Raw genomic sequence first — 22,293 nt, forward strand, 5'->3', positions numbered from 1 at the left:
TTGTACAAGTGAATCATGTTCGAGTTAGCCAAATGTTGAGGCGTTTGATTGGTTCCTGATTTTGCATTTTAACCACTGTGTAAACATTCTTTTGGCTCAACACAACCAACACCCTTCTATTCCACAATCAATTCCCAATTATGTCTAATAGGCAATTTCTGGATATATTCTATGTACAGTTGTTGAGAACCAGTCTTAATTTTTTGATGAAGGAAATCAAGAAGTAATAAATAAACATTAAAAAGCAAAACTAAACAAACAAACACACATACAAACCTGCTTCTGTATGTTAAAGTAACTCCTTTGGAAGAAGCCTCATAGGACATATAGGCATAGGAACTCAAGATGTTCTGTTGTCCCCAACCTGCCTGCTTCCCCCTCTTCTCCCCCTCTCTGTGTATGCATGTGTGTCCGTGTGTGTCTGTGTGTGTGTATATATACTCTTCTCCCTTTCTATTTCACCACTAGTAGGGTTATAACTGCTTTAAAAGTCAGAATTTCTTTCAAACAAATAGTACAAGTAGTCAGAACACTGGAGAATAATAGACTCATTCCCTTGGTTTTGATCCATCTCAGTGGAGAGACCTCCAAGACTATGAACTAGATGGGAAGGAGCTTGTATTTTCACTACCACTGACACCGTGCATTTCTTTGCCTGCTTAAACCACAGTGGTATTGGCAGTACCTGTAGCACAGTCAAAAAGCACAGATACTTTCACAACTCCTTACACTGTTACAGTGTAAGGTTAAAATGTGAATGGTTACAATGTTGCGCTTCCCAGACCATATCTGCTATGAGCCCCCACTATAAGCTGTAAATGAAGCTGTTAACACAGAAGCGTATCTACCACTCTGCTGTGGCTTTATTTTCAATTGTTTTAATAATAACAGAGTTTCAAGAACTGGTTCCCATAAGCCTAAGAATTCTATCAGTATACTTGTAAGACATTCTTGTGATCAACCAGAGACCAGGGTGACATGAAACAGGCAGAAAACTCCCACTTCAGACCACTGTGACCTGTAGAAACGCACCACAGTGGCACCAGGGGAGTTAATGAGTTACTTAAAATCAGAAGCAGCAGGGAGCAGGTCTGCTGCCTCACAGATTCATGACCTTCCATGAGAACAACGCCAGCCATCTGCCCATCTAGTAGGCTACTTTACCTCTGGTTTCCACCGCATGGATGCATTTCCTTATTATGCTGAAGCCGATACTGTCCAACTGTGCGGCTGAAAGAACAAGAGAAGTGTGGTCAGGCCACACATGTGTGAATCGGCACACTGAAAGCAAACGACATGGTGTGGTCACAGCATACATGTGTGTAAAATACAGATAATTTAGAAATAGTGACAAAGAGCCAACCCTACGTCGGATACATGCTAAGTGTTGTGCACGCGCTATCTCAGTTCTTACAGGAACTCTGGCGCTATCCTAGGTTTCTAATAGAAGCGGCAGTACCTAGTAGCATAGTCCTTCCAGCTGGAGTCACCGGAATAAGTGCTTGCAGGCAGCTACATAAAGCAAATGTGAAATGCTTTGAAAACAACGGATATGTGCTTTTCCTAGACTATGGCTCATAATGCCAGCAAAGTCTCTTGAATGACAGTGTTTCTAGCCCCACATTACAGATGAAAAAAACTGAGGCTTGGATAAGCTAACTCTGAGCAAGGTTGCCAAGTTAACATGCAGAGACTCGCTCCAGGGACCAGTTTGCCAAATTGCATTAAATAGAACTTTGAATTAAAAAATAATTCAGTTCTGGAGATTAGAACAAGAGGAAAATGAGAGGGAAATGAAGGATAGAAAAGTGACCCAGCTTTGAACATTGAAACAGCTGAGAACGAAGCCACCTGAGCTAGACCCAGAAGCAGGAGAGGCCCTCTCCGCAGCACATCAGCGGGTCAAAGGCTTCCCCCATCTGTTCCAGTGCCTTCCAGTGCCACTCCGAAAGCCAAACAACCCAAAGGAACAATTTTGCCAAGGGGAAAACTAGTTTCTAAGTAGCAATAAAGAGGCCAGACATCCATAAAAACTCAACCCTAAGCTTGGTTATCTACTGATACGATGTGCGTAGCTTGCAGAGATGAGTCGGTTTGAGCACCTGAGACATCCTAGGATACCACTTATTGACTCTTCCTCACAGCCATTTGGGTGGGGACAGAGTTTTCTTGCTGGGGTTTTGTTTTGCTTCGGATGACTAAGGACTCCGGGCATCTTTTCATGTGCAGAGGATGATTCTCACTCTTTCAGGAAGTGCTCAGAAGCACTTCCATTAGGAAAGTATGTGTCAGACAGGGAATTATCTTTTTGTGCTAACGAAACTTTCCAAAATATTTATGACTGTCACTCTGGAGTTCACGGAACCCTTCACTTTGTTTTTGGAGAAGTGTTTCAGCATATCTTTCAAAGACATGGTAGTCAGAAGTCTGGGGAAAGGAACCATCATTTGTGCACTGAATTCTGGGAGCTGTAGAGACAGACTCTAACTTCAATGTCTTAAGAGCAGGCTTGTGAACACTGATTCCTTCTAAACATAGATGAACTTCATCTGGGACAAAAACCACTTCCTTACCCCAGAAACATCAACAAAAGTTTTGGGAAATTGGAAAGAATTTGGCAAGTGAGAGAGAAAGTCCCAGTGCTTGGATGACCTAGCAGGTCAGCTAGGAGGTGAGAGTAGTTCCGAGGCCCGTGGAACATGGAAGGAAAACGAGCAAGGGAACTTTCCAGATATCTGAAAAATAAATTCTTCCAGCTTATAGTAACTGTCATTTTTTTAATGGCAAAGACTCCACTTAATATTCAGATTCGATTTCTCTATGCTGGTACAATTTCTCTAATTTGTTAAAAGCAAGCAAACCGCCTTCATACTGATATTAAACTAAAGAGCCCACAGTTCACACAGAAAATGCTATATTTAGCAGTGTATCTTAATTGTCAAATGTGCATAGCATTTGTATGCTGCAGAGCCAAACAGGAGTTCAGGATAACTCTGCTCAGCCTAGTTTATTAGACTTGAACATTGAGTTGACTACCTAGTTTTGTGAACAGATAAAATTATGTTAAGAAATTGAACCCATCAAAGAAGATTCCCAAGAACTCATAAAGTACAGTTCAGCGCTGATGTTCTGAATCTGCAAACCAGAACTAAGACACACAATTACACTGTCGCATCCTGAACTTTTCCATCTGCCCTTTGTCCTCTGTCTAAAGCTTTCCCTTACACATGTTTGTGTGCACATGGACGTATACTCTCTCTCTCTCTCTCTCTCTCTCTCTCTCTCTCTCTCTCTCTCTCTCACACATGCAGTTTGACTTCTACTCTTATCAACTTGAATTTCCTGCTGACATCATGACTAGGCTACTAATAATTAACAACTACATATTATTTATCTTGGCCTAGGTGTCACTGATCTGACAGGGACTCCAATATTTACATATATATGTGTAAATATTTGTGCATATATATATACACATATATATGTATATATATATGCAGAACATTAGTTCTGACTTTGGCCCAACAGGGTTCATAATCTTAGCAATTGAGATCTAGTCTGCAAAGTGAATTCCCACTAAAAGGTCTGGAACACTATCACCACGGAGCAGAGTTTGCAGATGACTGAGAAAGTAGCCTGCCAGATGGATGCGGCCTTCCTTAATCCCCGGGAGCAGGTGACTCAGCCCATTCACTGAGCCAAGGCTCAGAAAAGGTCAGGGATTTATTTGCAATTTCTGTATCCTTATAATCTCCAGAAATAATCTCTCATTAAATATCTACTAGGTTTGTATTATTCCCTTAATTTGACTTGCAATGAGTTGATGTAAGAGCTGTGCCTCCCAGGCTCAGCATCTTGTGATGCAGTTAAAACCTAGCTTCTCATCCTCACTCAACCTCAAGTTCCCTGGGCCCAGGTTTACATCAGCAGCCCATGCTGATACATTATAATGTTGGCAGAGTGCACACAGAAGACACAGGCTGTCTTCTGTTAGAAAGGTGCCGCCATCCAACCTTCCATCACAACCTCTGAAGCCTTGTATCTATCTCTCTTTTTCAGAGAAAAGAAAGGGCCAGGGTCACATAACTCCTTTCTGCAGAAGCACTGAAAGAACATGGGAAAACAGAAGGGTTGGGTACATGCTGGGCTAACTTGGTGCATTTTAGAGCAAATCCAGATTAGTACCTAACAATGGTGTTAGTTTGGGTTACTATGCCAAGATGAACTCTGGGAAGAGGCGGTAGGTGACTCAAAACTGTTTTGCCTCAGTACAATTATAAAACCAACACCAGATAAGGTACAATCAATTCTTTTTCTTGCCTAAAAGGTCCAGAAAGAAAAAAAGGGTTCTACCATAACTACCACTGTTATTGTATGAATAAAAACAAACAAACAAAAACAAAAACAAAAACCACTGATATAAGCTTCTGGTACCTCACCTGAGATAACTGCCCCTCATCTTTTAAAAAAACTGTGCAGGTGTTGGTTGGTGTTGGTTTGGTGGTGGTGGTGGTAGTGGTGGTGGTGGTGGTGGTGGTGGTGGTGGTGGTGGTGGAGGTGGTAATGGTGGTGGTGGTGGTGGTGGTGGTGGTGGTGGTGGTGGTGGTGGTTGTAGTGATGGTGGTGGTGGTACTGTGTGAATGTATCTTATTGTATGTGACAACTCTAACAAAACCATGAGCATCTCTCCTCCTTTCCACCTTTTGTACACATCCAAACTATCATGATCTGTCCATCATTCTCACCTACAGTTTCTACATTTTGCCTAGCTCCCACCTTTACCACTGTCTTGGTTCCAATACATTGAAAAGGATTTTTTAGGTTTTTTAGGTTTCCTGTGTAAATAAGAGGGCTTGCCAAGGAGTACAAGACCCCCAAGCTGACCTGATTAGAGGGAGAACAAAGCTGGTCTCTTCGAGCTCCTGTCTCCTCTGAAGGAGCCCTGAGGAGCGTGCATTGTTGCCCTTCCTCCTAGTAAACTCAACTTTGAGTCGTCGCATCTTTACATATATTCTAACAGCTAATACAACCAACAGAATGAAGGGAGGGAAAGAACAAGTTCAAAGAAAGCCCTTGCCTATTAGATGACCAGGGGTGGCAGAGACTGGAGGAAATGGTAGACCAAGTTCAGACACGAGAGGCAGCCCTTTGAGGCTGCTGTACAGATTGACAGAGTGCTTTCCACTCTGGAGGAAGTGTTCCAATTCTGCTTTCTTATGGGCAGAAATAAAACGATAAATCAGTAGTCATGTGTCACATGTGTCATGATTTGAGTTCTACTTTGGAAGCCAAAGAATTAAAACTACTGCTGTGTTGGATCCAGAGAAAGCATCCAGGAGGAGGTAGCATCTCTTCTCATCCACAGCAACCTTAATTCTGTTATCTGTGTGCCAGGGTGCTTGCAGTGACTTCTGAGCTAGCCTCTTCATAGTTCTTTTCACTTCCTATCTTTCCACTACTACTTTGTTGTCCCTATTTGTAAAAACAAAAACAATTCAAAAAATCAAGGACAAGGCTGCCTACTTTCTCCCTATCTATTCAATATAGTTCTTGAAGTTCTGGCCAGAGCAGTAAGACAACTAGAGATCATGGGGATAGAAATTGAAAAAGAAAGAAATCAAAGCATCACTATTTGCAGATGACATGATAGTATACTTAAGTGACCCCCAAAATTTCAAAGAGAACTACTACAGCTGATGAGCATGTTCAGCAAAGTGGCTGGATACAAAATTAACTCAAAGAAATCAGTTGTCTGCTTTTATGCAAATGATAAACAGGATGAAAAAGAAATTACGGAAACAAGACTCTTCACAATGGCCATGGATAATATACAATATCTTGGTGTAACTCTAACCAAGCAAGTGAAAGACCTGTATGTCAAGAACTTCAAGTCTCTGAAGAAAGAAACTGAGGAAGGTATCAGAAGATGGAAAGATCTCCCATGCTCATGGACCAGTAGGATTAACATAGTGAAAATGGATACCTTAACCAAAATCAATCTACAGAGTCAATGCAATACCATCAAAATTCTAACACAAATCTTTACAGACTTTGAAAGAACAATTCTCAACTTTATATGGAAAATCGAAAAACCCAGGATAGTGAATACAATCCTGAACAATAAAAGTACTTCCAGAGGTATCACCATCTCTGACCTCAAGCTGTACTACAGTAGAGCAATAATAATGAAAACTATATTGTATTGGTACAGTCAGACAAGTTGAGCAATGGAATCGAACTGAAGACCCTGAGATAAACCCACACACATATCACATAGGTGATTTTTGACAAATAAGGATAATGTGATACAGTGGAAAAAAGAAAGCATCTTCAACAAATGGTCTAACTGGATGACTACATGCAGAAGAATGCAAATAGATCCATATCTATCACCCCATATAAAACTTAATCAAGTGGATCAAAGACATCAACATAAAACTGGATATACTAAATCTAATAGAACAGAAAGTGGGAATAGCCTTGAGCACATTGGTATAAGAGACAGCTTCCTGAACAGAACACCAATGGCTTTAAGCTCAACAATTAATAAATGGGACTTCATGAAACTGAAAAGCTTCTGTAAAGCAAAGAACAATATCAATAGGACAAAATAGCAGCCTACAGAATGGAAAAGGATCTTTACCAACTTTATATCTGACAGAAAGAGAATTAATATTCAAAATATATATAAAAAACCTCAAGTAATTAGACACCAACAATCCAAACAACCCAATTTTAAAAAATAAGATACAGAGCTAAACAGAGAATTCTCAACAGAGGAATCTCAAATGGCCAAGACACACTTTAAAGAAATGATCAAGGGCTGGAGAGATGGCTCAGTGGTTAAGAGCACCGGCTGTTCTTCCAAAGGTCGTGAACCAACCACATGATGGCACACAACCATCCGTAATGATGTCTGAAGCCCTCTTCTAGAAAAAAAAAAAAAAAAATATATATATATATATATATAGAGAGAGAGAGAGAGAAAGAGAGAGAGAGACAGAGACAGAGAGAGACAGAGAAAGAGACAGACAGACAGGGACAGAGAAAGACAGAGAGAGAGAGAGAGAGAGAGAGAGAGAGAGAGAGAGAGAGAGAGAGAGAGAGAGAGAGATGATCAAGCCAGGCAGTGGTGGTGCATGCCTTTAATCCCAGTACTAGGGGCAGGCAGATTTCTGAGTTCGAGGCCAGCCCGGGCTACAGAGTGAGTTCTAGGACAGCCAGGGCTACACAGAGAAACCCTATCCCAAAAACCAAAACCAAAACAAAAAACAAAAAGATCAAAGTCCTTATTCATCTGGGAAATGCAAACCAAAATGTCTCAGAGGTTCCATCTCACACGCATCAGAACAGCCTGGCTAAGATCAAAAATTCAAGTTCAACACATGCTCGTGAGGATGTGGATCAAGGGAACTCTTCTCCACTGTTGGTGAGAGTGCAAACTTGTACAACTACTTTGAAAATCAAGTTGAAGGTTTCTCAGAAAACTGGGAATAATTATACCTCAAGACCTAGCTATACCACTCCTGGGCATATATCCAAAAGATGCCACACTATACCACAGGGACAATGTTTATAACAGCCTTATTTGTAATAGCCAGAAACAGGAAATGACCTAGATGTTCCTCAATTGAATAACAGATAAAGAAAATGTGGTACATCTATACAATGGAATACTACTATTATTCGACTATTAAAAACAAAAACATGAATTTTGCATGTGAATGGATAGAATTTGAAAATATCTCTGTACAGGATATCCATGCTATAATCCACAGACCCTAAGAAGCTAAGGAAGAAGGAAGGCCCAAGCATGGATACTTGAATGTAACTTAGAAGGGGGAATAAAACAGTCATAGGAGGCAGACGGAGGGAGGGAACGAGGTAGGAGAGGGATGGGGAGGGATCCAGGGAGGGGTTGGGAATCAGGTGTGGGGAGAGACAAGAGAGAGGGCCAGAGGGCCAGGAGAATGAATGGAAATCTCTAGCTCAAAGGGACCTTAGCTGAGACTCAAAGCAGTGAGGATATGGATTTCTCGTAGCCAGGCAGAAAGCCCAGTGGAGGGATAGGGACACCACCCGCCCACAAAACTTTCAACCCAAAATGTATTCTGTCTCCAAGAAATATAGGGACAGAGATGGACCTGAGGTTGAGGAATGGCCAAGCAATAAACCAGTCCAACCTAACCCATGGCAAAGCACCAATCCTTGACACTATTAACTATTTCAGAGACCCATAACCAATCACTGGACAGAGCTCGGAGACTCTTATGGAAGACCTATAGCTGGCCCTCCCCCATCCACACATATGTAGCAGATGTGCAGCTCAATTGTCACATGGGTCCCCCAACAAATGGAGCAGGGGCTGTCTACTACACCACTAGGTTTGATGCCACAAACCTTTACCCCAACAACTCAACTCCCTGTCCCTCTACGAGACAGACCCATTGGTTTAAGATTTTCAACACAACAACAAAAGAGTCTCTGGCATATTTCTTACTTTAAGGAACTGCTTTCACTCTTATTTTTAATGCATCAAAGATACTGGAACTACCAAGTCCCAACTTGAAAGCTGGAACTATCAGCTTATTTATTCAACCTGCAGTGTCAACACAGTCCAGAATGTCACCAAATTCTGACCATGAACCAACAGAGCCTGGTGGCCCAGCCCCAGCTCCCTTGCCCGGCCCCTTCAGATGTCACTCCCCTAGCTCTTAGCACCTCCTAACAAGGGCTTTCTTTGAGCATCTAATTAACCACCTTCTCCAACCTTTGCATAAACAATGAGTCTAACCTTATCCGCTTGGCCTATTTAATACGTAACTCTCCTTAAGTATACATTTCTCAAAAAGTCTCCTTAATCTTCCCTCCTAGCTTAATACCCCATGTGTCTTATCAAGCTCCTTCAGAAAAGACAGTATGAGCTGTCAAGTTTATATTTGTGTGACTCTGAGAAAGATAATGGCAAGTACCAAATTAAAGTAAGTACCCCTGAAGGCAATGGTTCATAAACATCTCTACTTATGCATCTCATTCGCTCTGCTGCCATCTCTTTCTCTTCTCCTAGCAGTGTCAATTCCAGGAGTCAAGGGAAGTAGGGTATACTTGTAACACAAGTCCTGAGCCCTCTCTTATACATTGTGTTTTGGTAAGTGGGAGAACCCATTGGAAAGCAGCCAGCACCTTAAACTAGCATGGCCAGAGACAGAATTGATCTCTAACTCAACCAATTGCCAGCATCTGTCTAATACTACCTTCCCTGCAGGATATGAAGGATCTACCGACTTTGGGTCTTAATACGTAAAATGAGCTTCTGCCGATGCGGTATATGGAATGATTCCAAGAAGTTCACAAATATTTCTTAGAGGTATGTACGTACATAATGAGTATTAGAAATCTGTTTGACATAAAATGTATTACATGATATATTTACATCTTAAGGGTTATAAAAAAGACATTTATTTAAAGAAAAACGATACATGTATACATAAACATAAGCAGTAAAAATAATACACGAGGAACACATCTGAGTTAATGTCTCTTGTGCCCCAAGCTGATGCTGCACTCAAGCTAGCTAAAAGGACAATCCACCTGTATCCAAACCAGCTCCTTCTTGGTACTTACAGCTAATACCAGGACCGGAGCCTCTCGAGGCTTTTTCCTGGACTGCCACAGTCATCTCCGACATGCTTCTCCTTTTATCCCCTAGGTCTATTCTTTATGGACCAATAAGGCCATTGTTCTAAGTGATATCAGCAGAGACAATCCACCTCATCTCATTGCAATGCTCTAGGACCTTCTCCAACGCTAAGAACACAATCTGAGCTCCAGCTCATGAGTCTAGCCCTGGCCTACCTGGCTGCTCTCCTCCAGGCCTCCCCCCAATCTCTCCCAGGGGTCCTTCTGAACATCCCTAGAGCTCCGTCTAGTCCTCTCCTTAGGGTGTTTGTGCGTGGCTGGCCCTTTGATCAGCAGTACTCACTGTCAATGTCTCACAAGTATCCTGCCCTCTCTCACTTCTTAGGAGGGCCTGGCTATCTGACCCAAGTGCCTTTCCCTGATTCTCAGACTCCTTCTTCATATTTCTTCATGGGATTTGCCTCTACCAGAAAGTATATCCCGGTCTTCTTGTTTATAGTTTGTTGTCGATCTCTCTAGAGTATAGCCTCCATATTATCCAATGTATATAAATATCAAAACTTTGGTAGTCTATTTGATGTTCACACTTTGTAGATTGTTTATACATCAGTTAAAATTTTTCAATTAAAAATTTAAAAATGGTGCCAGCTTTACAAGGGTGGAGGCTCAATCAGCCCACTCACGATCTTACTTTCATCAATATTTCCCAAATAAGGAAACAAGTAAACCCATAGTTTTCCAACCAAAGGACCAAGAACCAATAGACAAAATGTTCTCAACCCCTTGTTCTTCAAAGACCCCTTAGGAGTGCATAGCTAGCTTAACATAATAGAACCTGTGCATGTGAAGAAGTCAGGGAGACCTCAGGGTGCCTCCATTAAGGCAACACCTGACAATCCAAACTTCCCTTCCCTGCCTGACAGACACACAGGTACTACCCTGATGTACACAGTTTCTGGGGACAAACAGAAAAACATGGAAGAGAGATACAGTAATGGAAGGAGCATAACTAGAAGGAAAAGAGAAATCACTGCTTGCCTGTAATAAACCTCTCAGCTCTCTGTGTAAATCAAGGAGGCTCTAGGACAGCTGCAAACAGAGCCAACCTCGACAGTAGTCAGGAGGCTCACGTGGCACCACGTCAGCTGCTGCAGAGCCCAGCAAAGGCTGTGCATCTGCCATGGGAAAGAGTGGATCTCAGGACAAAGACACTGAAAGAGCAGGTCTCAGTCAATGACCCAGCATCATCCGCACCATTATCTCCTGCCAACACATCGGCATCCTGATGGTATATCAGTCCACTGGCCTGGAATCCTTTTATTAAGGCCTCAGGTGCTTTGCACTGACTTCTGAACCAACAAAAAAAAAAAAAAATCATGAAGCAGAAGTATTTCAAACTTTCAGATCCAAATGCCTCTGCCTATCAAGACCTTTTCTCCCACCTTTTATTTTTCAAACTTACCTGGTAGCTCCAGATGCCCCGGGTACTTTACTTTTTTTTTTATTTTTTTATTTTTTTTGTCACAATAAATTGTGAGAAATCAAAGGTGAAGAAGGAGATGACATTCAGACCCCAAACACTGTGATAGACAGACTTTATCTATCAAATTTCCTCATGTTTAAGATGAAGGTTTAGGAAAACCAAACAGAGCAATGCCTAGAAAGATACTCTAGAGAACTTGAGAGGTGGGCAATAATGTTTGAGTGACCATACTTAAAGAAAATACTTGAGTGACCTTGAGTATGCACCTAGATAGAAGCCTTAGACATCTGTAAATGAAGTTAATAGTACCACCTCCCTTATATGGTTCTTATAATAATTATCAAGTGACAGTGTATGCCAAACACTTAGCACACTATACCATGTGTAGTATCAACTCAATAGGTATTAAGTATAATAATTAAAAGCCTGGGCTTGGGGACAGTATTGACAATCTCTCAACCTCTGCCTTAGCTGCCCCTTGATGTAGGGGTTAGAGAAGTACCCAGAGCCCTATACCATACTGCCTTGAAGCTCAACTGGAGTGTCAGGAGGTAGTAGTTCTTACCAGTCTGTCAGTACCCATCCCACATCAGGAGGAAAAGGCAAACATTAGGCCAAAGCAAAATTAGATGCTGGCAGACTCTGTCAGTCTAAAGCTAAGAATGGATTTCTGAAATGTCTCCCAGGATAAGCAAAAAGGTTTCTGACTGCCTGGGCAAGTTCAAGGAACCCCATTGCCAATACTGTCCTTGGAAGATGGTCTCATTACATACACCAGCTGGGAACTGAAAGTATCTGAAGAGTATCCCCCCCCCCCTCTCCAAACTCTGCCTGAAGCTAAGGCATGCTAGAGTTAAGACATCACTGCTTTACTAAATATAATTCTAGCTCAGTGCAGCCACCGAGACCATGTCACAGGCATGATTCCTAGCAAAAGGCCAAGTGCAGAAGGCCAGTGCCTACACAGCCTCTTGTCTGACTCTAACTGAGCCTCAGAAGTCAGAAGGACCAGCAGGGTGAAGAAAGGCCAAGAGGTCACAGGGGAGCAGGCAGCATGGAGAAGAATCTGCTGTGCGCCATCTCTGGCAGGCGGGGTGGAAAGCCAGAGGGAAGGTACACTCAGCTGATTGCCTCGTGGACCAGTGTGCAGAGACCAGGCAGTGCGCCCATTAATGCTTCCACTCTGCTCAGGTTTAAAAGGGGAAATGTTCTATTTATAAGCTACCCAACAGGGGAGACCTGGCAGCTTTTGGATGGCTCTGATCCCAAAGGGATCCTTGTTACCAATAGCAGCCTCTTCCTGCCTCTCTACTGTGGGTGTTCTAACAGCAAAGGGCCAAAGGTGACTGGAAGCAAGGGGGAGAGGGAATCCCCTTTTCCTGCCCTTTACTGTTTTCGTGAGAATGTGGGCCTTTGATCATGAAGGCTGACAGCTTTAGAACCCTCTTAAAAATGCCCATGCTAGCCCAATGGGGATTCCGCGGTGATCTTCAAGGGTGAATCTCTTTTCTGTCTGGCAGATGAAGGGAAGCCAAAACACAGAGATGAAGAGAATTGAGGATCAGAGGGACGGACCTAGGCAAACACAGAGAGATGGAAATGCATCCCTGCCCATCTCCTCTCCTGTCTTCAGTCTTGCCTCATACATCAAGAGGAGCCTGACTAAAGCACTACTGAGCACTCTGAGTTGAGTGACAGCATTAAGAACGAGAATGTAAACAACAGAGACAACAGGGAGTGGCTCCGTTTGCTCCAGAATCTCTGTGGGATGCCAGGGTACCACTGTAAAGAGCCAACCCCAAGACTTTAGAGCCATCAAAGCATGTGGCCCTGGCTCACCCAGCACTGAGGACAGGTATTTGAGGAAAGACCGATTCTAACGGTTCCAATATGGAGATTCATGTGGTGGGTCCACACAGGGGCAAAAAAGAACCTGACAGGTTAGAGAGGTTGTTCTCAACCTTCCTGATGCTGTGACCCTTTAGTACAGTTCCTCACATTGTGGTGAAACCATAGCATTTTTTTTTTTTGCTGCTTCATAACTTTAATTTTGCTAATCTTATGAATCACAATGTAAATATCTGTGCTCTCCAATGGTGCCCGGCAACCCCTGTGAAAGGGTTGTTTGACTCCCAAGGTGTCGTGACCCACAGGTTGAGAACCACTGGGTTAGATGCTAAAGACTGCTGATAGAAGTCCCTCTAGTCTCCCATGTCTGGCTGTATAAAGAAACAAAGCGAAGAATCCACACATGCCAAGAGCAGCAGAAGCAAAGGACCTGGCCATTGGTTTTCCTACTTCACGATTCTGTCTCTTGAATTCCATTTGCTCCATTAAAACCTAGACACACAGAACTCCATTTCTGTAAGTGACAGCCATTTGAAACTTACCGTCCCCCTGTCAAAATCCCATGCCATTCTAAACACACTAGCTTTTTTTTTTTTTAATTCACTGTGTGTTAAGTGAAGAGTTAACAAACTATACTCCACTGTTAAAGGTCACCATTGCCCGTTCTGCAAATACAGCTTTACTGGTCAGTTCTCCGCTATTCATCCCCAGAGCACCTGTGGCTGCTTTCCCACTGGTGAGGTAGAGGAAATCAATAGTTCCACAAGCTGAAACTATTTCCTCTCTGCCCCTTTACCGAAGAGCAAGATCTCTGTGGTAAATGATGGCATCTACAAAATCAGCACATTTATTGTGCTTGTGCCTCCCATTCACACCACACTAAGCATGCATTAGAGACAGCTACTTAGAAGCTCCCGAGGCCGCCACAATGAGATGTGCCGCTACCAGAATTGAATGAACTGCACTCAGAGAGCTTCAAGGCTGACAAAATGGCTACCTCCCTCTTTCTCCGCACTGCTCCCTGCAAGAGCAGATCTGTCAAGCCAGTGGTTTTTCTCGACTTGGGGCTTTTCCTTGTTCTGTTGTTTGCTGCTCTTTTGGTTTTGTAACAAGGTCTCACTATGTTGCCCAGGCTGCCCTGGAACTCTCCATCCTCTGACACCAACCTTGAAGTACATGCACCACCATCCCCAGAAAAAGAGTTTCCTTGTCAGTGAGTAACACACTTGGCCAGGTGACGGGAAGAACTAAACCCAGGAGTGATTAGGTATTAACATGTCAGATACCGTGCTCAACTTTAATCCTCACACTGAGTTTGGAAGACAGGAATACTGATATCTCCATTCCTACAGGAAAGATAATGAAAGTATAGAGGGCCCTTCCATCTCTCACCAAGGATCAAGGGCCAACATGCTAATCTATATCAGCTCCATAGCACCTATATGAAAGCACTAATCAACACAGTCAAATTTATCCTAATCAAAGCATTTCATTGAAGAGGTGGTTCAGCAGTTAACAACACTGGCTACTCTTCCAGAGGACCTGGATTCAATCCCAAGTACCCATTTGATGGTTCACAACTATCTGTAATTCTAGTCTCAGGGTATCTGATGCCTGATTCTAACCAGTATGAGTAGCAGGCATACATGTGATATACAGATATATATGCAGCCAAAATACCCATAAACATAAAGGAGAGAGAGAAAGAATGAGGGGGGGAATGTTTCAGATATGTATAAGGAATGATATACAGCATGTATAGGTCTCAAAATATCAATCAACTGGAAAGGACCATTAGTGCCAATTAGGACAGAATCCTATTATGGAATATTAAATAAACACCAAAATTTTTATCAAGATGTAACTTTATGGCACAGAAAATTCTTGGACATTAAAAAAACAGAATGGGAATAAGTTTCTTTAGCATAATGCTAATTAATCCAAAATCCATAGCAATACTGGAAAAAACATAAGACATCATTTAAAAATTCAAGAATGAAATTGCTGTGGGCTTACAAATTAGTTTTACTGTTTTTGAAAATCAGTTTGCTATATTTCCTTAATGTTCTACTGCAACTTCATATTATTTAATAACCAGAAAGAATATGTGTTTTTAAACTGCTCAGAGTACAGTTTGGAGATTCAAAGTCCACATCCTATAAACAAGAGACCACACCTTTAGCTCCACACAGAGCACTCACAGTCTAATCATTGCTATTCTCCCCCCACCCCACTGTGAATAACAAACTGAGAAAGTACAGTGGGTTCTTCAGCATAATTCAGATATGAGTGGCTCTCGTAAAGGTGCTAGATGGAAAGCCAGTTGCAAGGAAGGAGTGATTAAGACTTTGAGTACTGAGCATCTATTGCTTGTCCTTCTTCTGGAGAAAAGAGACATCTGTGTTTTCCTTGCTGGTCTGCTGATTGCACCGACAGCCTTGCACATAGTACATGAGTGAGCCCTCTACTAATGAGCCACAGCCCCTCGGGGAAGTTTGCATTTTCTAAATCTGTTCAGTCTAGATGAAATCCCATCTGAGGCTTATTTTCAAATCCATCATTTTGGGGCATTTACACAAAGGGTACACTTGTTGATGATATGCATACTATACATGCACCCCAACAGAACTGGGCCATCTGTCTATTGCTCTGGGTCCTGGAAGGCTCTGCTGCACATCTGCACTTAAATGCAGAGCTGTCTGTTCCAGCTGAAGGTGTTCTCCCCCTAGTGCTCGAGGCTGTCAGTAACATCTGCCCTTATGTGCTCAGAGGGGCATTTACCAGATGAGGACCTTCAGGAAGCCTGACCTCCTAAAGGTTCATCCAGTAGGAGGTTCAAATAGGAGTGAAGAGAGCGTCAAACAGGAGTGGAGGCGGAGTGAGCTGCCGCCATGACATGCTGAAAAGACAGGTGCTCAGCATTCGCTGTGCTCTGATGATGTCCTCGAGGAGTCAAGCCTGCAGCAATCCGGACTCCTGATACTAAATGTGACCTAATTAGCCTGTTGATTTGGATTGTGTCTCACATAGAGGGAGGTGGCACTATGGGTAACCAGATTGAGAAACTGGGCCCTCTCTGCTCCAGTCCCTCAGTTTTCAGCCTTTAAATTGTTGGAGGGAACCTGCAGTTCTAGTTTTTTGATTTTTGTTTGTTGTTTTTAAAACTAACCTTTGAGGAGTTGAACAGATAGTGACATCTATTATTTAAAACTTACATCCTAAAGTCTTAGAGTCTCTCACTGGATTGATGTGGGTACTTTAACTGCTTCTGAGTTGGGAAAGCGGCCTAGGCCGAGAACAAGCCTTCCTAGTTTCTCCTCCTACTTCTGACCGGAGCTGATTCCAATTCTCTGAATCTTTGGAGAATAAATCTCACAACGGTAGCCAAAGGTCAAGTGTAGAACAGGACTAAGCAAGCATCAAGGTGGGAGAGGAGCCAGAAAGAGTGGCCAGGACAGACCTGGCCTAGTGCAGAGCCCTGCCTCCTGCAAGAGTGGAGGGGATCCCGAGACTGGATGGTTGTCCTGTCTGTGAGAAGCTCGGGGACAGGAAATCAAGTTCTTCTTCACCAGCTGTAACTCCACTCTCCCCTTCTCCTTTTCTGTTCAGTCAGAATTGACCACCTGGAGAGCTCCATGCTTCTGACATTCTCCAAACAGCCAAAGGAAAGTTCTCCACACACAAGACCACTGATACACAATGAGCAAAAACAAAGAAGGCTGTCTTCAGTCTTTAATATTTCAGGAAAACTCCAAGAACACTCAAGATCTCTAGGCAGAAAACTCAAATGAAAATAAAAGGCCATTTGTCTGAATAAATAGAAAGACGTTGGAAGTTCTTGGAGCAGAGGATGAGATTACAGATGAAAATGGTTTTCCTCAAAAAATCAATCTATTAATTAACATAATCCTAAATGCAAATGAGGGTTTCATGTTTGAGAAACTTACTAAATCTATTCTCAAAGAATAAATTGTGTATGAGTAGCAGTGTCAACCCCTAAAAATGGCATAAGAGGGAGGGAAGGACAGATGGATGTAGGGACAGAAGGATGGAAGATGGGACAGAGAAGAAAAGAGGGAAGAGAGTGGAAGGCAAGGGATTTGGGTGTATGTCATCAGGACTTGGGTTAAAAAGGCCTTCTTCAAAAACGATTTGAAGATCAGGAACCAGAAAGGAAAGCAGAGACAAGATTAAAAGATGCTATCACTGTGTAAAGAATACAGCTCTCTAGCACGCACAAGGTCTGGGTTCAATCCAACTGTGTAAAGAATACAGCTCTCTAGCACGCACAAGGCCCGGGTTCAATCCAACTGTGTAAAGAATACAGCTCTCTAGCACGCACAAGGCCCGGGTTCAATCCCAGCATCAAGGAACAACAGTACAAATAGCATCAATAGGTAACAAGATGGGAGAGTGTGTTTTAAATGTCTAAATATTGGCTTCAGAGGCTTGCCTAGCATGTGCAAGGCTCTGGTTCAATCCCTATCACCACAAAAGTAAGATAAAATGTCTTAAATTAATAAAAATTAATATCTAAAGAAATAACTTTGCAGGTACATGAGGGAAATATGGCAACTGTCACTGAAAAATGGACAAAGGACATGAGCAAGCCATTACGAGACGAGGATGCCCCAAGGGACTGGCTAGCAAGATGAGCAGACACTCAGAACGCTTTGCTTACCAGAAAAAGATCTATGTGACCATGTAACTGTATTAGACCAGTAAGAAACCACAATGCTGAGTAAGAGAGCTGGCAGGAATGGGAAATGTGCATGTAGGGCTAGTGGCACTGTAGACAAACCACTATGGAGGGCAACAGGAGGTTACTTAACCAAGCCTGTCATGGACTAGCTATTGGATCAGAGAGTATAACCCCAGGACAGCATCACACACGATCACATCACAGAGATGTTCTGTGCTGATGAGAACTTCAGAGATGAATACAGCTGAGGAGATGGACCACATCTCTTCAACACCAGATAATACACCTTTGAGTGGTTGGTAGGCAGGGGCACCATCTAGATCACAAGGGATGATGGGGATGGCCCCCAACACACGCTGAAGGGACAAAGACAAATCAGAACAAGACAGAGCTGTTTGTATAATTTAAGGACAGGGACAGATAGAAGATACATTTTTATAAGAAATGTGCTTTAAAGGTGCAAACTGAATAGTGGCCTAAAGGGTAAACTAAAGTACACAGGGAAAAGAGGTGGAAGAGAATATATGAATACATAAGATGGAAGATTAGGACAATAATGAGCAGGGAAGGAAGATGTGTGCTTTGTACCTGAGATTTAAACAGAACACACAGAAGACGGAACAAAAGGAGCCTCAGAGAAATGGGCCTGGCCTGTCTTCTCTTTGTCAAGTGAGCAATGTGAAAATACAGCAGGCAACAGATGCCATTTGCCAGTCGGTTTAATACCCACGGGCACTGTATGCCCTGAGAGAAACTTCACAGTCGAAGTAACAAATTCTGACAAGTCCACAAAAGAATTCCCGCCAGCTATCTTCCCCCTCAGAACACGCTGGCTCTATGACAACAGATTTGCATTCAAAGTCCCACCAAAACCTTTGAGAAAACAAAATACATACATAGCTTTTTGGAATTTTTGTTTGTTTGGTTGGTTGGTATTTTTGGATTTGGTTTTTGTCGAGACAGGGTTTCTCTGTATAGCCCTGGCTGTCCTGGAACTCACTCTGTAGACCAGGCTAGCCTCGAACTCAGAAATCCGCCTGCCTCTGCCTCCCAGAGTGCTAGGATTACAGGCGTGCGCCTCCTCCTGGCCGTTTTTTTTTTCTTTTTTCTGCATGCTAATATTTGGAATTTGGTCAGAAAAGCAATGGTCAATCCTTAAATTCCTATCAGATTGACTTCTTACCTTTATGAGAACTTAAACTGGGACATTAAAAAATGGCAGAAAGACCATGATCCTAAGCAACAGTGAGTGCTGTGTGTGGCAGATGAGGCCAGTAAAGAGAAGAGAGACAAGAGCGTCAAGTGAGGGCTGCAGCCAAGTGGTAGGGCATCTGCCCTGCATACTCAAGGCCCTGGGTTCAATTCCTAGATAGGAGGGAGGTAAGAAACGGCATGATATGGCAGAGACTATTAATGCCAAGAAAGGAAGGCAACACCAACCCAGACCACTAATCCATGGCCAGCCTGGAAGTCAGTGAAGAGCAACACAAAGTGAAGCAGTCTTGAAAAGGTGGCTACTATTTTTTTGTTCCATCACTCTCTCTTCTTCTTCCTACATAAAGTGTTTTCCACAACTGACACAAGCGAATCTCCTCAGTCTGTGAGTAACAAGAGGCAGAAGCAGATGCTCCAGCAGAGTCTGCATCTTCGTTGAGGACTCTGAACCATCCTTTGTTCAAGAAAATATAAAATAAACTTGCCTGTGTTCAGGAATACAACTGGGGTTGGATAAAATTTAGACTAACTTGTATCCTGAGAGCTTATTAACCTCAATTTCTTCAGCTACAAATCAAGCCAAACGTTACCAACAAACTTAGTCTAATAAACCTTGTACCTGACACACATCAAGTGGTTACTAACAGCTATCACTGTAAAATATTTTAGCAATAGACAATGTGGCTTACATAGAAACACACTAGGAACTGAACATCCCCAGTAAGCCGATCTCCATCATGATTTAGTATTTGATGATCAATGTAGCTTAAGACACTTTTCTATCAAACACCTAGATCAGTTCCATGAATTCTCCCTTTATTTTGTTCCACTACCCTCATTTTAAAAATTCAATAATCTTCTACTGCAGGTGCCAAACACATTAAGATCTTCCTTGTTCCATTTCTCCTTTTTTTCACATATTTGTGTGCGGTATGTTTGCCTGTGTGTTCATTTGCGTGTGTGTGTGTGTGTGTGTGTGTGTGTGTGTGTGTGTGTGCATAAGAAGCCCAAGGTTGTTGCTGGGAATATTCCTGGTTCATTCTTCTACCTTATCCTTCCATACAGATTCTATTAATCAAATCCAGAGCTTTCCAACTAACCTAGTTTCACTAGCCAGATTGCTCAGAGATCCTTTGTTTCTGACTTCAGGACCTAGGATAACACATGGCTGCCATGCCCACTGACATGTCTGTGGGTTCCGCAGATCTGAACCCTGGTCCCCTTGCTTTGTACAAGTGCCTGGATTGCTGAGCCACTGCCACAGCCCTCCTGCCTCGGCTTCTCCCTCTGTTGCTGTGATAAAATAAATACTCTGAGATAAAAGCAACTTAAGAAACTAACTTTAGGGATGAGCGATACCTCAGAGGGTAGGAACGCTGGCCACTCTTCCAGGGCCCTGAGTTCAATTCCCAGCAACCATATTGTGGCTTATAACCATCCCTAATGAGACAGGTGCCTTTTTCTGGCACTCAGGCATGCGAACAGGCAGAACCATGTATATATACATGATAGTACATAATAAATAAATCTTAGAAAACAAAGTTTATTTGGCACGTAACTTGGGTTATAGTCTAGCACGGCGTGGAAGTCAAGGTACCATAAACGAAGTGGCTAATCACGTTACACTCGCAGTCAAGGGTGGAGAGGAGAGCTGGGGATGAAAGAATTCATGGTACACTGTTCCTTCTCTTCTCTTCACTCGTTCCAGGGACTAGCCCACAAGACAGTGCTGCCACATTCAGAGGAGATTTCCCCAGCTTCCATTATTCCAATTAAACTCTCTCAGAGGCAAGCCCACAGCTAACTGAGCTAGACATCTCTTTACGGGGGCCCCCTCTGTAGGTGAGTCTACAGATCCTGACTATAGAAACTTGCCCCTTACATCCTTCTTCTTGTTTAAGGCTGCATACTACTCTGAAATTTACTCCATTTAATAGACTCCTTAACTGCTCTCTTGCATGTTAAACAGTTTGTACTTTAGAAAAGATCACTGAGTCAAGGACTAGCCACTTCCGGAAAACTTCCAAACAAACTCCTGAAACAGTTGTGGACCAGCAGGACCCATTAGCACACCCATCAATAAAATCATTTCCAATAGAATGTTTTCAACCTCTTGACACTTACACCGAGAAGCAGGTTCATAAAGTCAACAGGTGCAGGTGAGCATGCAGCAGAGAACTCTGCATGTTCTATTCTCATCTCCACAGCTCTTGGGGTCTCTTGGAGTCTTTACTAAGAGGCGCTGTCTCTGCCTGAGGCCAGGCTGTTCTTTCAGTCTGCTGGGTATCCATACTTTCTATCCTGGTGGCGTCCCTAATTTCCCCTGAGAAGCCTTCCAGCTCCCATTTCATATAACATTCTAGAAACCATCTATCAGTGTATTGTTTTTCCTTGGGGAAGCACACATTATACTCACTGGATTGTATCTTTCCTGGGAATCTGACTCTTCACTTCATATCCTGCAAACAGCATCCGGAAGGCCCCTTATTGTCGGCCCCTGCATCTCCAGAGCCAGTCTGTCTGCCAGCCTGTGCCTTCATCTGCTCTACCACCAAGGCACACTCCAGCTTTCTGTGCTTCTTCATGGCTAAACTCTGAGTTCTGTTCCCTAGCCCTAGGCAAAGTTAACCCCAGACACTAAACAACCTACTTAAATTGGGGTCTGGGGAAAGCTACTTCTTTGTTTCCTTGAATATTTACTTAACGTGTTTTCCTTACTCCACTTTTGAAGAGAAAACAACCAAACCTGGTTTTTCTCTCATAACAAAGAGGACAATCTTGTCAGTTGTAGTCACTATAAATCACTTACTATTTTATCTGAATCTTCTGGCAATGGCTGAAAATATAGCCTGGTTGATATGGGTTCTTGTCTCTCATCCGCAAGGAACTGGGTTCAAGCCCAAGACTGCATAAACCAGGTGTCAAGAGTTACAGCCATAGTTATCTCAGCACTCAGTAGGGAGGCAGAAGGGTCAGAAGTTCATTCCTAGCCAGGTATTTGAGGCCAGCCTTGGCTAAAGACTCTTTGTTTCTTGTTATTATTTTAATCTTTTGGCAAAGTATTTCAGAAAGAAACATCTATTTCATAATGGCTAATGGTTTTCACAAAAGAAGAGGAGGCAGAGTAGGAGGAAGAGGATCAGCAGGAGTAACAACAGTGAAAGGCTCACACTTCCGTCTACCAAGAGAGGGCTCACTCTGCTCCCCTCATCTGGCACCACTGCAGTTCAGGGCTGGGCTTTTCAACAGCAAAGCTGAGGCTGGAATCAGTTTCCTTTGTGCCCTTGGGGCACCCTGGAAGGAATTTGCTTTTTCTCTTATGCACCAAGGAGATAATCAGGCTGCAGTGCCTTCCCAGCGGGTGCTCCCTCTAATCCCCTTGCCTTCCAGTCACAAGTGCCCTCTA

The 22,293-nt window shown here is 42.9% G+C and overlaps 1 protein-coding gene across 2 annotated transcripts in view; it reads right to left on the reverse strand.

Moving 5' to 3' along the window:
- Window positions 1-22,293, reverse strand: part of Arhgap26 (Rho GTPase activating protein 26) — a 390,006-nt gene that overhangs the window by 152,978 nt on the left and 214,735 nt on the right. For both annotated transcript variants that reach the window (XM_052155156.1, XM_052155157.1), the window contains exon 13: window positions 1,165-1,230. In XM_052155156.1, the coding sequence (XP_052011116.1) occupies window positions 1,165-1,230 (66 nt within the window). The remainder of the gene's footprint in view (window positions 1-1,164; window positions 1,231-22,293) is intronic.

Source organism: Apodemus sylvaticus, chromosome 13 (genome assembly GCF_947179515.1).
Source record: "Apodemus sylvaticus chromosome 13, mApoSyl1.1, whole genome shotgun sequence".
Taxonomy (NCBI): Eukaryota; Metazoa; Chordata; class Mammalia; order Rodentia; family Muridae; genus Apodemus; species Apodemus sylvaticus.